This window comes from Sorex fumeus, unplaced genomic scaffold (genome assembly GCF_029834395.1).
Source record: "Sorex fumeus unplaced genomic scaffold, SorFum_2.1 ptg000095l, whole genome shotgun sequence".
Lineage (NCBI taxonomy): Eukaryota > Metazoa > Chordata > Mammalia > Eulipotyphla > Soricidae > Sorex > Sorex fumeus.
The window spans coordinates 1929779-1942752 of NW_026606152.1; the positions used below are offsets into that span (position 1 = coordinate 1929779).

Consider the following 12974-nt stretch of genomic DNA (forward strand, 5'->3'; position numbering starts at 1 on the left):
GCCTATGCTCCCTGATTTAGCTGATGCCCAAGAGTGACCCCTGGGTGTGGGACAGAGCTGCTATGTCCACTGACAAACTGGCACTGGGCCGAAGCAAACCCAGCGTGCATGTCCATCCCTGCACAGGCGCGTCTGCTACCATGGACAGTTCGCTGCAGCAACTCAGTTCCTTCAGCTGAAGGTCCCTGGCAGCAACCCCTGCCAGAACCCCCGACAGGGTCTCCACTGTGCCTGGGCTTGGGACTGTGGGGCCTCACAGCCCCTGTCCTACTGACAGGGGACTGGGACCCCCCCCCCCCCACAGGTACCATGCTGCGTCCTGTGCAGTGACCACCTGCCTTTGCTTTTCAGAACTTGCCGACCCACTGCCCCACCTCCCCGAGCCCCCCTAGAGTTCCAGCGGCTCCCAGGGATGCCCCCAGGGCCCAGTCCCGGTGTATGGTGCAGTGTGGTTCCGCTTCACTGGGTTTCCGGGAGGCTTGACCGTGTAGCCCTGCAGGCAGCCAGCCCACTGCCCTGTGCACTTGACCTCCCATCGCCCTCCCCAGCCACTGGCTGTTGTGATGCAGACCACCGACCACATCACGGCCACCCAGACCCACAGTCCAGGGCCAGGGAGGGGCCACCTGCCACCTCCCCTTGTCCGTGGGCAGATGCTGCTGTCCAGGGTCCAGCTGGGAGCACACCCCCTGCCCCTGGTGGCGCTCAGCAGACTCGACGGCTGTGGTGCTGTCTGTTTAATCAGACCCTCGTGAGCAGTGACATGCAGCTGGCCCTGCCACCCCGTGGTGGGGGGGAGGAGGGCGCGAGACCCCCGGGGGTGAAGAGCAGAAAACCCCAGTGTCCTCTGCACCCCAAGCTGGCCGAAGGTGCCTCCGCCCACCTACGGCTGGGCTTCGGTTCGGGCTGTGAGAGGTGTGTGCAAGTGGGCTGGCTGGGCTGGCCCTGCCCTGCGCCCCACCGGGCCCTACTTCCAGGAGTCTCTGGGACCCCCTGCCCTGGGGTCCGTGATCTCCGTGGAGTCCTTGACCACAGCCCACGGATGGTTCCATGGGCTGCACTGGCCTCAAGGCCTGGGACCTGCAAACCAGGAGAAGAAGGGGCGGCGGCGCAGGCACGGGGCCTGGTGGGCACGCACAGTGCGAGGGGAGCGCCAGGCTTTGATGGTGGCGTCGTCGCTGGCCGTCAGCAGCAGCTCCTGCTCCTGTGGGCTGAAGACCACTGAGTTGACCACGTCCTGGTGGCGCAGCTTGGCCAGGCAGATGTTGTAGTGCCGGTCCCAGATGTAGCCATGGCGGTCCTCCGCCCCGCTGCAGGGTGAGGAGACGGAGTGAGCCCCAGGCAGTCTGGGGGTCCCATCCCAGGCCGCACCGCCCCACCTGGCCACGAAGTCTCGGCTGACATCGAGGAAGATGAAGAAGCATTCGTCGTTGGGGGTGTAGGCCCGGTGTGCCCGCAGCGCCCGCTTCACCTCCCGCATGGTCTTGAGGTCAAACACCAGCAGGTCGATCTCCTCCGCGATGGGCGGCGGCTGCATGGGGTCAGCCACCACCGAGCCGCTGGGCCAGGCGCGGCTGTTCACGTACAGGTACCTGCGAGGAGCGGGATGCTGCTGGCTCTGGCGGTGAGGCTGCTGGGGCCCCCTCCCGGGACCGTGGGGGCCCACCTGTTGTCGGGGGACAGACCCATGCCGATGATGTGTCCGTGCACGTCGATGACGTGGTCCAGCGCGTCGAAGAAGGCATCAGAACCCCGGCCCTCGCCCAGCACAGGCCCCGCGGTGGTCATCTGGTGCGGGAGGATCTGCTTGATGCCTGCGGGGCGGCAGCTGGTTGGCACCACTCGGCCGCCCCGCGCACCCCCCCCCCCCCGCCCCCGCCTGCCCGCCTACCGATCTGGTGCGGCGAGTAGGTGAGACAGCCCGTGGTGAAGATGAGCAGCTTGTTACGGGCGCCCTGCACGCGCTCCGGGGGCCGCGTGCGACCCCGCGCCAGCAGCTCGGCCACCCTGCTCTCCAGCTCGCGCTCTGACAGCGGCGGCTGCGCGCGGCCATCCAGGAGCCCGTGCAGCAGGCGACGCAGCCCCTCCTGGGCGTGGGCCGGGCCGGGCCCCGCCGCCTCGTCCCGGCCCCGCGCGTCCTCCTCCTCCTCTTCCTCCTCCGCGCCGCCCAGGTCGAAGACGCGGCAGGGCGCCTGGGCGGGGTCGCCGGCGTCCAGCAGCAGGTCGGGGCTGTCGAAGCGGCTGCAGTCGGCCACCATCACAGTGCGGATGGTGCTGGCATTGAGGTTCTGGATCTTGAAGAGCCGCTTCACCACGTTCACGTTCTCCGACTCCACGTCCTGAGGGGAAGCACACGCGGGTGGGCGCCGGCCCGGGCGGGGGGCGCCGGCCCGGGAGCGCGCGGCCCGCACCTGGAAGGCGTTGTTAAGCCAGAGCACCGAGCAGGACGTGATGTCCCCGATGCGGTGCAGGTTCCCGGAGATGAGGCTGGTCTCCGTCAGCCAGCAGCCGAACACGTCGTAAGGCTTGTTGCGCACGCGGGACAGCAGTGCGAAGGTGTCTGCGGGAGAGCGCAGGCGTGCGAGGGGCGGGGCGTGCGGGAGGGCGGGGCATGCGGGCGGGGTCTGGTTTGGGGCGGGGCGTGAGGGAAGGGCCGGCGCGGCCGCGGGGGGGGGGGCTCCGGCCAGGGCAGCACCCGCGCTCTCACCCAGGCTGATGACTGCAATCTCGCCGGAGGAAGAGTTGTGGGGCCCCAGGAACACCCCGGAGGCCAGCAGCAGCGAGTCGTCCTGGTTGAACTGGGAGAACTGGGTGTAGCTCCAGTTGTAGGGACGCATGTCCGCGCTGTGCAGCAGGGAGATGGTCAGGTCGTTGCTCCAGATCTGCAGGTGGGTCATCAGGTGGGACGGCAGCCCTCGCGCCCTCGCCCCGCCCGCGGGCAGCCGCCCAGCCGCTCCCCTCACCTTCACGGTGCAGTCCTTGGAGCAGGAGGCGAACTGGTAGCCCGAGTGGGAGAAGCTGAGGTGCAGCACCTGGTCCGTGTGCTCCCGCAGTGTCTGCACCTCCACGCACGGCACCGTGTCGTACAGCCGCCGGAACTCCTCGTACCAGGACGTGGCCGCTGCAGGGGGGTGGGGGGTGGCGGCGGTCAGGGCTGCCGGGCGTCGTCCCCGCCCCGGCCCGAGCAGCTGCGTGCGCTCACCTGGGTGCCGCGGCACGGCCCGGGACACCTGGTAGTAGCGGTAGAACTGCTCCCTCCACAGGAACTCATCGCGGGACACGGCCTGCCACTGGCGGCACACCAGCCCCGCGGCCAGCAGGTCCGCGGGGCCCAGGCTCAGGAAGATCTCGTAGACGAGGCTGTCGGGGAGCAGGGGCGTGCCCCCCTCGTCCATCGTGACATTCTGCCCCGGCGGCCCTGCAACCACGCACGGCTCCGCGCTGAGCGGCGGCGGCGGCCCGGACCCCCGCCCGCGTCTGCGTGTGGGGGAAGCCGGGGGTCCCGTGGACCCCCGCCCGGGCCCCAGCCCTCGGCTCTGGGTCCCCGGGGCTAGGGGCTAGGGGACGGGGCTCCGGCCGGGCTCAGGCCATCAAGGCGCCCATTCATTGGCCGGGTCGGGGGCTGGGGCGGGGCCCGAGTCACCCTCCGGATCCGGCCCGGGGACTGAGGACCGGGGGCCCGGGCAGGGTTCCGCGGGGGGGGGGGGGGGGGGCGGGCCTGAGGGAGAGGGTCGGGGGCCGGGGTCAAAACGAGGTCCCGGGGGCGGGGGCCGGTGACGCCGCGCCGGGCCGGCGCACTCACCGCGGCCGCCTCCGCCCGGCTGCGCTGCGCCCGCCCCGGCGCCCGGCTGCGGCCCACCGACCCGCTTCCGCCCCGCCGCCACTCCGGCCGCCGCGTCTCTATGACCGGCCCGCCAGGCCCCCTGCACGAGCGCCGAGACATCGATGGCCGCCGGGGCCGAGGCCCTCGGCAGCACCGGCCCCGTGCCTGAGCGCGCGCTCCAGGCACACAGCGCCCCTGGCGGCCGGGCGGGCCTGCGGCCGGGCTCGGGGCCGGGCTCGGAGGCCGCAGCCGAGCACGCCCCGGCCGCTGGGGGTGCGGGGTTGGGGGGGCTGCTGAGGTGGGGGCACTGACGTGTGCAGACCTCAGCCCTGCCCCTGTGCGAGGCCGAGGCGCGGGTCGGGGCAGTGGACGGCAGCCAGACATCGACCCACTGTGCACAGAGGGTGCGGGCCAGGCAGGGCCAAGGTCGCATTAGGCAGAGGAGGAGGCTGGTCCCCGGGCCGGGGGTCATTTCCGGGGGTTGGAGGACAGAGCTGGACTGGTGGCCAGACTCTGACGGGCTCTGGACAGCCAATTCCTGTGCACACAGCGTGCGGGCCAGGCAGGGCCAAGGTCGCATTAGGCAGAGGAGGAGGCTGGTCCCCGGGCCTGGGGGGCATTTCCGGGGGTTGGAGGACAGAGCTGGACTCGTGGCCGGACTCTGACGGCTCTGGACAGCCAATTCCTGGGCTTGACTGACCTGCTCCCATTCTCCTTGGTCACCACCATGCTGTCCCCGAGGACTGCTGTCCCCCTGACTCTGCTCCTGGTTGCTGTCTCCTTGGGCCAGAGGGCTCGGAAGCCCCCTGCCTCCCCTTCCCCTATCAGCAAGATCCAGCCCAAGGCCAACTTTGACACTGCGCAGGTAGAGTGGGAGTGCCGTGCAGCTCACAGGGGGCCAGCGCGGTGGTCCCGTGGACTGTGCCCTCATGTGGCCGACCCCAGTTTGCAGGGACGTGGCTGCTGGTGGCTGTGGCCTCCTCGTGCCGCTTCCTGCAGGAGCAGGGTCACCGGGCAGAGGCCACTGCAGTGCACATGGCTCCCCAGGGCCCTGCCATGGCTGTCAGCACCTTGCGGAAGCTGTGAGTGCCCTGCCGCCCGCTGCCCTGCTGTGGCATGGACCCAGTTCCCGTGGGTCGGTCCCCCAACTCTCGTGCTTCCCCTTGTCCCAGGGACGGTGCCTGCTGGCGGGTGCAGCAGCTTTACCGACACACGCAGGTTCCCGGCCGCTTCCTGCTCCAAGGTAACTCGCAGGCGCGTGGGGGGCGGGACTGTAGCACTGGGGATGGGCTCAGCACTGACTCCCTTCTGCCCAGCTCGAGGTGCCCGTGGGCCAGTGGACGTGGTGGTTGGGGACACGGATTACCGCACCTTTGCTGTCCTATACATGGAGAGGGCACGGCGTCTGTTGGTGAAGCTGTACGGTGTGTCTGGGGCCCACGGGGGCACACTGGGCTCTCTGTCTAGGTGGGCGCTTGGAGCCCCATCTTGGCTCTGACCTTCCTCTGGAGCTCAGGGCCCAGACGTGGGAGGAGGGGCAGAGTGGGCCCGTGGCACTGTCCACACTGACCTGGTGTCCTGCAGCCCGCTCCCTCCCCGTGGACGAGGCGGCACTCACTGCCTTTGAGCAGCGGGTGCAGGACGCCGCCCTGCCTGAGGAGCACATCGTCTTTTTCCCCACCTATGGTGAGTGTCCTGCCCACCCCATGCCCCTGCCCATGCCCCTGCCCAGCGCTGCCCCTGACACAGCCTGGACCCCCAGGGTTCTGTGAGACTGTGGACCAGTTCCACGTCCTAGACAGCGAGTGACCACCTGGTGACCGGACAAAGCCAGGACCCTTGCTGAGTCGTCTGATGTGGAAGAGAGGTGACTGCTGCGAGGATGCGAGCCCAGAGGCCCCACCCCTCACGGAGGACCCCCCGTCGGCTGGAGCTGGGGCTCTGCCTCATTAAATACATGGTTGTGCTTGCTCCCTTCTTCCTTCCTCAGAGGATCCTCACCGGCTCCTCCTAGGTTCCTCACACACTCCTCGCAGGTTCCTTGCAGGTTCCTTGTAGGTTCCTTCCTCCTACATTCCTTATGGACTCCTCGCAGACTGCTTGGCTGCTCCTCATCGGTTTCCCACAGGCTCCTCATAGGCTCCTTGAAGATTCCTCACAGAATCCTATTCATAGGCTTCTCGTAGTTTTCCTCACAGGCACCTTGTAGAACCCTCACAGGATCCTCGCAGGTTTTTCATAGGCTCCTCGTAGACTTCTCAAAGGTGTCTCATAGGCTCCTCACAGGCTCCTTTTAGACCCCTCTTAGGGGTCGCTCGTTCCTGGGCACTGAGTAGGCAAGAGAGACCCTCTCTGGGAACAGTGCACATGGTTCTAGCGCTGGGCTCTCTCCTGGCCTCAGTTTCCCTTGTGAACTCCTGTCCTGCCGACCTCTGAACTGTCCCAGTTTCAGCCCCGAGTCACCCAGGCTTGCAGAGTAAGAGCAGAGCACACTTGGGCTCCGGTCCTACCTGTCATAGACACTAGGGGGCACCCACGTCCCTTGTCCTCTCCTCTGGAGCGTTTCCACAGAAACGTCCCCCACCCTGGCTCTGTCTGCCCTGTGACCTTCCTGTGGAAGGGCCCTGTGACAGGTGTCCTGTCAGGGGAAGACAAAGCAGCAGCATAACCCAGGCCTGGGAGATACCTGTTAGAGAGATGCCAGGTTGCCAGATGGGGCCAGGTGACATCTGGAGAGGGGACAAAGGGACAAAGGTCACCCAGGGCTTCTGACAGGCCGCCTGCTCTGTTCTCTTCACTCCTGCCTGAGGGTGGTTCGCTGAGGTGGGGGCTCCCAGCGGACCCACCACACACCTCACTGCCGCCCCCGTAAGAACTGAAGACCCCACCTCTGAGTCTCCAGACCCGACTCAGGGCCCTACCCCGTGTCCGTGTGCTGACACTCCCCTAGGTTCCAACTCTCAGGCCATATCCTCCCCTGTAGATCTCTCCCCGGGCTGAAGCGATAGCACAGCGGGTAGGGTGTTCCGGCCGTCTTGAGTTCGATTCCTCCGCCCCTCTCGGAGAGCCCAGCAAGCTACCCAGAGTATCTCGCCCACACGGCAAAGCCTGGCAAGCTACCCGTGACATATTCGATATGCCAAACACAGTAACAAGTCTCACACTGTTACTGGGCCCGCTAGAGCAAATCGATGAACAACGGGGGGTCAGTGAGAGTGACAGTGACAGTGACAGATCTCTCCCTAGGGCACTGTGCCCAGGCGCCACCAGCCCCGCTCACCAGGCCCCTCCCCACAGGCCCCAGATCACGCTCCTTACATGGTGCTCCGCCTCTCAGGCCCCAGACCCCTTCCACATGGTCCGGGGCCCACCCATGGTCCATTCTCACAGGCTGCCCTCCCTCAGGATTCCGTACCCAGCACCCCCAGGCTGTACACCCACACTCAGGCCCCTCGCCCTTGGGTGCGGTTGCCCCCCAAAGGCACACACCTGCCCTTACAAGTCCTGTGTCCACCTCTTCTCTCGTGGGGGACAGGAGAAGGGGAGGGAAAGACGAGGAGACTGGATGCAGAGGGGCGACAGGAGGTGGGATCAGGCTGAAGTGGTGAGGGCGGGGTAAGGCGGACGGGAGGCCCCAGTGCCTTGCCAGCACCTTGAAGGGAAATGACCCAGGGCACTGCCGCCCCAGTTCAGAGACTGGGTGACATCTGGAGATGAAACAAGGGGACAAAGGTCACCCAGACTAGACTTGGTCCCCCGAAGTGTTCCCTCAGGGCAGGCAGGGTCCCAGGGAGCTCCCATCCCCTCTCGGGGAGTGAGGGGCCCAAGCAGGAGGGTGGCAGCTGCTGGGTCACTGGGACTCCGCTGAGGCCTGTGGACACTCACTTCTGAGGACACTTGAGGCTGTCATCTGACAGCCAGCACCCCCCTGTCCTCTAGCAGTGCCTGTTCGGCCACCTGGGGCTCACATGCCCAGCTTGGGCGGCTGCCCGCTGGGTCCCCAGGAACTTGAACTGGAGGCAGCCCAGGTACTGAAGGGCCCGTGGCAGAGTGATGGCCTGGCAGGGGGGCTCCGAAGGGGCGTCAGCTCCCTATCAGCTGCCCTGCCTCTCCACCCCCGAGCCAGGAAGTAGAGTGTGCCCCTCTCTGCTTTCACGGGTTGCCAGGACACCCCAGCTCCGTTTAGTGACTGCCAGGGTGCCTCACTCTGCTTTCACGGGCTGCCAGGACACCCGCCCCAGTTCTCAGCTGCTGTCAGGGCTCCCCACCTCTATTCAGAGACTGCCAGGACCCCCATCACTGCTTCCTGAGGCTCGGAGACACCCCCCCTCTAATTAGTGGTGACCAAATCACCCCACTTCCACTCCGACTGCCCTGGGCCCCGTCTGATCTCAACTGCTGCTCAGCAAACACCAAGGCACCCTGCTTCCACAAGACTGCCAGGACCCCCGTCTCTGCCTCCAGCAGCTTCACCAAGCACACCCCACACTGGGGACCGAACATTTCTGGCAGCTGTGGGGGTGGGCACCAAGTGAAGTCGGAGCTCGCCGCTGCCGTGGTTCCTCCCACACAGTCCAGAGGCCCACCAGTGTCCGGCTGGGGCTGACTGCTGGGGCTGACCCCTAGCTCAGGAAGGTGCCTGTGGGGCCGCACTGGCCATAAATGGGCCCAGGGAGTCGCTGCCTGTGGCCCCCGCCCGGCCACATGGCCCCCACAACCACCAGCTACCCACTTCCTCAGTCCTAAAGTCACAGCCTGGCTCAACCAGGACGTTTGGAAGAGACTGGAAGGGTGCCAGGGGGCGGCGGGGGTGACAGGTCGGGGACCTGACAGAGGCCCCATTTGCAACAGAGGCTCCAGGAACAGCCTCGCCCAGGCCACTATGTCCCGAGTCCCCAAGGGTGGGGCTGTCCTCTGAGGTGAGCCAGTTCCGGTGGTGTGCCAATTCCGGTGGTACTGCCTGTGTGAACCCCCTTCCTGCGTCCCACCTACTCTCGCGCCTTTGTCGCCCACACCTACCTCCGTAGACGGGTGGGACGCAGCTGATCCTGAAGAGTAACTTGCAGAATGCAGAAGCCCGGCAGGACCCCACCCGGGCCTCCTGAGGGCTTCCTGCAGCCAATGTCCGGGCTCAGTCAGCGTCTGTGGCTGCTCGGGGGCAGGACAGAGCCTGGGCGGCCGGACATTTGTTTCTTTGAGAGCCACTCCCAGTGTGCTCAGGGCTCACTCCTGGCACTGCACTCAGAGACCACTCCTAATGGGGCTTGGGGGACCCTCTGGCGTGATGGGAGGTTAGGCAGCCCAAGTCAGCTACTCTCAGCCCTCAGAATTCAAACAAAGAGCAAGCGTGGTCCCTAGGCTGTGGCCAGAGGTGATCGGGCAGTGCCAAGCGGGAGGGGGTCCCCAGATGACCTGCTCTTGTCTGTCCTCATGCACAATGCCCCACCCACATCTGGGGCTCCTGCAGGGAACTGAGCCCTGATCCCCAGCCCCAAGCTGCTGCCCCATGCACTGACCACAGGGCCCTCAGGAAGGGGCACAGGGGACTCACGGCAGGGGACAGGCCACAGGACACGTGTCCCCCCTGCCTGCCTCACCCTGTCCCCAAGCTCCTGGACCTTGACACGGGAGGTGGGCGTGCCCAGGCCCACCCAGAGGTGCTCTGCCTTGTCCCCAACTTACTGGTCAGGAGTGGGGGGGGGCAGAAGCAGTGAGGGGCCAGGTCTCTGGAACCCAGCCTTCCACCAGAGCAGACCCCGGGGCTTCCCTCTGCCACACCTGAGCAAACTCGGAGTTGACTCGAAGCCAGAGGGCAGGGAAGTCAAGGGCTGCTTCCCAGCAGAAGGTGTCAGGCCTGGAACAGGACCTGCACCCCAGGGGCTGAGAGTGACCGGCTCCCACGCCCACCAGGGCTGAGCGAGAGTGACCAGCTCCCACTGGGGGCTGAGTGAGAGTGACCGGTTCCCACACCCACCAGGGCTGAGCGAGAGTGACCGGCTCCCACCGACAGTGAGAATGACCGGCTTCTGTGCCCCCGGGGGCTGAGCGAGAGTGACCGGCTCCCACGCCCACCAGGGGCTGAGTGAGAGTGACCGGCTCCCACCGACACTGAGTGAGTGACTGGCTCCCGTGCCTCTGGGAGCTGAGTGAGTGACCGATTCCGTGCCCTCCAGCCACCAGCTTGTGCCTCTTTGAGCTCTGGGGCTCCCGCCTCAGGGAATAGGCCAAGCTCAGGCCTATGCAGCCCACAGCAGGTCAGACCCTTCAACCTCACCTGGGTCTGTCTGGTGGACTCTCTCAGGACGCCAGGGCATGTGACACTTGCCCTGGACAGTGGAGAGGGTCCAGGATCTCTGGGACAGTGTGTGAAGTGAGGGGGGCTCCCGGGTGGGGATGGCCCTACGCGTAAGGAGCACCAGGCCTGCTGTCTGCTGGGGCAGCCTGTGATCACGAGCAGGAGTCCAGAGTGGGGCCAGGAGGTCCCTGCTGGGAAGGGCAGCAGAGCCAGGTGGCCGTGGGGGAGCTGCCGGCTCGCCTGACCCTCGGGCCTGCTCTGGGACATATTTGGTTTCTTTACCTTGGCCCGAGTCTCTACAGCCTCTCGAGACAAGTGGGGCTCGGCGCTCCCTCGAGACAAGTGGGGCTCAGCGCTCCCTCCTTGGACAGGGACAGAGGGTGGTGGGGTAGGGGTGGAGGGGCTAGAGCCAGTGCAGGGCCCAGCCCCCAGGCAGCAGGACCCCGGGTCTCCCCAGACCCCACCTGCAGTGGCCCCAGGCACCATGGCTGGGGGAGGTCTGCGGGGTCAGGCCTGTTACATAAGCAGCTCTGTGGGGGCAAGGCTGCAGCTGGCCCTGGGCACTGTCCTCCCACACAGCATCACGAGGTGCCCGCGGCCAGCCGGGGCCTGGGCAGAGGCCAGAACAGGCGCATAAATAAGGGTCCTGGCCTGTTCTTGTGCCTGCCTCTCTCCTGGACAGGCTACCGTCCGGCCCGAGAATGGCGGCCTCTCACTCGTCCTTGCCCTGGATGGCGCTGGCCCTGCTGGCCCTCCTGGCTGTCCTGCCCACTCCCAGCCAGAGCAGTGTGCCCCTGCAGCCCAACTTCAAACAGCAGAAGGTGAGGGGCTCCTGGCCAGGAGGGAGGAAGCATCACAAGGGCCCCAGGGCGTGTGGGTGTGGGAGCCCCGGGCCAGGCTGGGGTCCGCTCATGCTCACAGCGCGCTCACCCGCAGCCTGACAGCAAAGGGCACGGGGGCCTGGGCAGGGCCACGCAGCCTGGGGTCCCAGCCCGTCCAGGCCAACCAGGGAGGGGTCATCCCACAGTTCCTGGGGATCTGGTTCACTGTGGGCCTGGCCTCCAACTCCACCTGGTTCCTGGAGAAGAAGGAGAAGATGTCCATGTGCAAGTCGGTCGTGGTCCAGCCCGAGGACAATACCCTCAACATGACGATCACCTACTTCAGGTGGGACGTGGGCGGGCCCCTGGGCGCCCGCGCTCCCTGTCTCCCGGTCTTCAAGTCCCCTAACCAGTGGCTGATCTGTTGCAGGAAGACGCAGTGCCACACGTGGAGCCTTCTGCTGGAGCGCGATGGGCCTCCGGGTCGCTACCGACACACCAGCCTCCGTAAGTGCAGGCCAGGGCTGGCCCCCAGCCCCCTGGCTGCGGGAGGGGTCCCTGATCACAGTGCCAGGGATAAGTGTGAGCAGGCTGAGTGTGGCCCCCGGTGGCAGCTGTCTGCGCTGGGCCCCTCCCACTCCAGGCACCCCACCCCCACCCGCACCCAGCTCTCCTCTGCCTGAGCCCTACATGGAGTGTGGGTGCTGCCTGGGCTCGGGCATGCTGGACCCCCAGAGCTTACAGCTGTGCAAGGGGTGAAGGCAGGGCACTGACCAACTCCTCGCCGAGGCTGGGGAGCCTCGGGGGAGTGGGGCGCCCCTGGCAGCCTCAGCCTCAGTGTCCGCCTGTGGTTCCAGGCTGGAGCGGCACCCGCGAGGTGTCGGTGGTGGAGACGGACTACGAGCAGTACGCCCTGCTCTTTACCCAGAGCTCGGGCGGCGAGAGCCGGGACTTCCTCATGGCCACCCTCTACAGTATGTGTTCCGTGGGCGGGTCTCAGACGGGGTGAGGGGGTGGCCCCCTCCTGAGCCACCTTTTCTGCCCAGGTCGCTCGCAGAGCCCGGCCACGGAGGTGCTGAGGAAGAAGTTCACCACTTTCGTCAAGTCCCTGGGCTTGACAGACGAGTCCATTGTGTTCCTGCCCAAGGCCGGTAGGCCGTTAATCTGTGGGTGGGGTCAGCGCAGATTAGCGGGAACACAGTCTCCTGATTCTGCGGGGAGGGGGCAGCTTCCTGTGATCACACCGCCCACTGGGCTCCGTCCTCCGAAGTGGGCACAGCCTGTCCTCCACCGGGACCTTGGCCAGCAGGAGCACCCGCCCCCCCTCCCCAGATGTCCCAAGTGCCCTGTGTGCCCGCCTGGGCCGAGTCTTACAATGCAGGGGTCCCCAGCCTCTGGTGTGGGGGGCAGCAGAAAGGGTGCCTCAGGGGGTTGCACTGGGCCTCCCAGGGGAGGCAGGCAGCTGGCCCCGGTAGAGGCCAAGTGGGAAGGGGGGGGGGGCGGCTGAAGGGTCAGCCCAGCTCTTCGGGGGCTGTGCGCACTGCACTGCCCCCCAGGAGCTGAGGGGCTCCTGGGCCTTTCTCTTGCCAGAACAATGCATCAATTACCACTGATAGGTGAGTGAGGGGGGCGCTGTCTACCCTCCCAGCAGTTCCTGGGAGGTCACTCCACTGGGTCTGGGGTCATGGGGGCGGGAGTGGGGGGGGAGGGGGAGGGCCATGGTGAGACCTTTCTGCCTGAGCTGAGAGGAGCTGGGGCCAGGTCCCAGCAGGGCAGTGAGGCCCTGCCTCGCCCACTGCTTGCCATGTCCCAGCCAGGAGACCCCAGCCCTCGGGACCGGCCATCTTGCCTCCGCCAGCACACTGAGCTCCGGCCACGCAGCCTCTGCCCCAGTTCACCCCGCTATCTGCACCCCAATAAAGTCCAGAAGCAATCAACCTGCTGGCCCCTGCCTGTCTGTCCTCCCTGCCCTGTCGGCCCTGACCGCAGGGCTCCTGGGGTGGCGCCGCCCAGGGTGTTGGGGTCAGATGTGCCG

General features: G+C 66.7%; 3 protein-coding genes and 1 long non-coding RNA gene across 4 annotated transcripts; 3 read left to right on the forward strand and 1 right to left on the reverse strand.

Annotated features, from left to right (window-relative positions):
• Positions 1-981: 981 nt before the first annotated feature.
• Positions 982-3952, reverse strand: FBXW5 (F-box and WD repeat domain containing 5). Its single transcript, XM_056132982.1, has 9 exons — positions 3803-3952; positions 3203-3418; positions 2964-3121; positions 2708-2882; positions 2412-2560; positions 1892-2339; positions 1667-1814; positions 1380-1592; positions 982-1310 (listed from the first exon to the last, which is right to left on the reverse strand). Exons 2-9 carry the CDS (start codon positions 3393-3395, stop codon positions 1067-1069), a joined length of 1728 nt encoding a protein of 575 aa, XP_055988957.1. The 5' UTR covers positions 3396-3418; positions 3803-3952; the 3' UTR covers positions 982-1066.
• A 391-nt stretch (positions 3953-4343) lies between these two features.
• C8G (complement C8 gamma chain) lies at positions 4344-5788 on the forward strand. The gene is made up of 6 exons (XM_056133000.1): positions 4344-4688; positions 4769-4905; positions 4996-5066; positions 5140-5247; positions 5408-5509; positions 5586-5788. The coding sequence occupies exons 1-6, from the start codon at positions 4551-4553 to the stop codon at positions 5630-5632; spliced, it is 603 nt and encodes a 200-aa protein (XP_055988975.1). The 5' UTR covers positions 4344-4550; the 3' UTR covers positions 5633-5788.
• A 5005-nt stretch (positions 5789-10793) lies between these two features.
• PTGDS (prostaglandin D2 synthase) lies at positions 10794-11948 on the forward strand. The gene is made up of 4 exons (XM_056132686.1): positions 10794-10939; positions 11146-11285; positions 11370-11446; positions 11797-11948. Exons 1-4 carry the CDS (start codon positions 10820-10822, stop codon positions 11946-11948), a joined length of 489 nt encoding a protein of 162 aa, XP_055988661.1. The 5' UTR covers positions 10794-10819.
• Positions 11949-11993: 45 nt separating this feature from the next.
• Positions 11994-12854, forward strand: LOC130040902 (uncharacterized). Its single transcript, XR_008795030.1, has 3 exons — positions 11994-12090; positions 12530-12555; positions 12753-12854. It is a non-coding gene; the product is annotated as an uncharacterized LOC130040902 (long non-coding RNA).
• Positions 12855-12974: the final 120 nt, after the last annotated feature.

Coding starts and splice junctions, on each gene's coding strand:
- C8G (XM_056133000.1), top strand. CDS start 4,551: ATGCTGTCCCCGAGGACTGCTGTCCCCCTGACTCTGCTCCTGGTTGCT. Junction 5,067..5,139: donor CGGCCGCTTCCTGCTCCAAG/GTAACTCGCAGG, acceptor CCTTCTGCCCAG/CTCGAGGTGCCCGTGGGCCA. Junction 5,248..5,407: donor TCTGTTGGTGAAGCTGTACG/GTGTGTCTGGGG, acceptor GGTGTCCTGCAG/CCCGCTCCCTCCCCGTGGAC.
- PTGDS (XM_056132686.1), top strand. CDS start 10,820: ATGGCGGCCTCTCACTCGTCCTTGCCCTGGATGGCGCTGGCCCTGCTG. Junction 10,940..11,145: donor CCAACTTCAAACAGCAGAAG/GTGAGGGGCTCC, acceptor GTCATCCCACAG/TTCCTGGGGATCTGGTTCAC. Junction 11,447..11,796: donor CTACCGACACACCAGCCTCC/GTAAGTGCAGGC, acceptor CTGTGGTTCCAG/GCTGGAGCGGCACCCGCGAG.
- FBXW5 (XM_056132982.1), bottom strand. CDS start 3,395: ATGGACGAGGGGGGCACGCCCCTGCTCCCCGACAGCCTCGTCTACGAG. Junction 2,561..2,707: donor GATTGCAGTCATCAGCCTGG/GTGAGAGCGCGG, acceptor GCTCTCCCGCAG/ACACCTTCGCACTGCTGTCC. Junction 1,815..1,891: donor CTACTCGCCGCACCAGATCG/GTAGGCGGGCAG, acceptor GCCGCCCCGCAG/GCATCAAGCAGATCCTCCCG.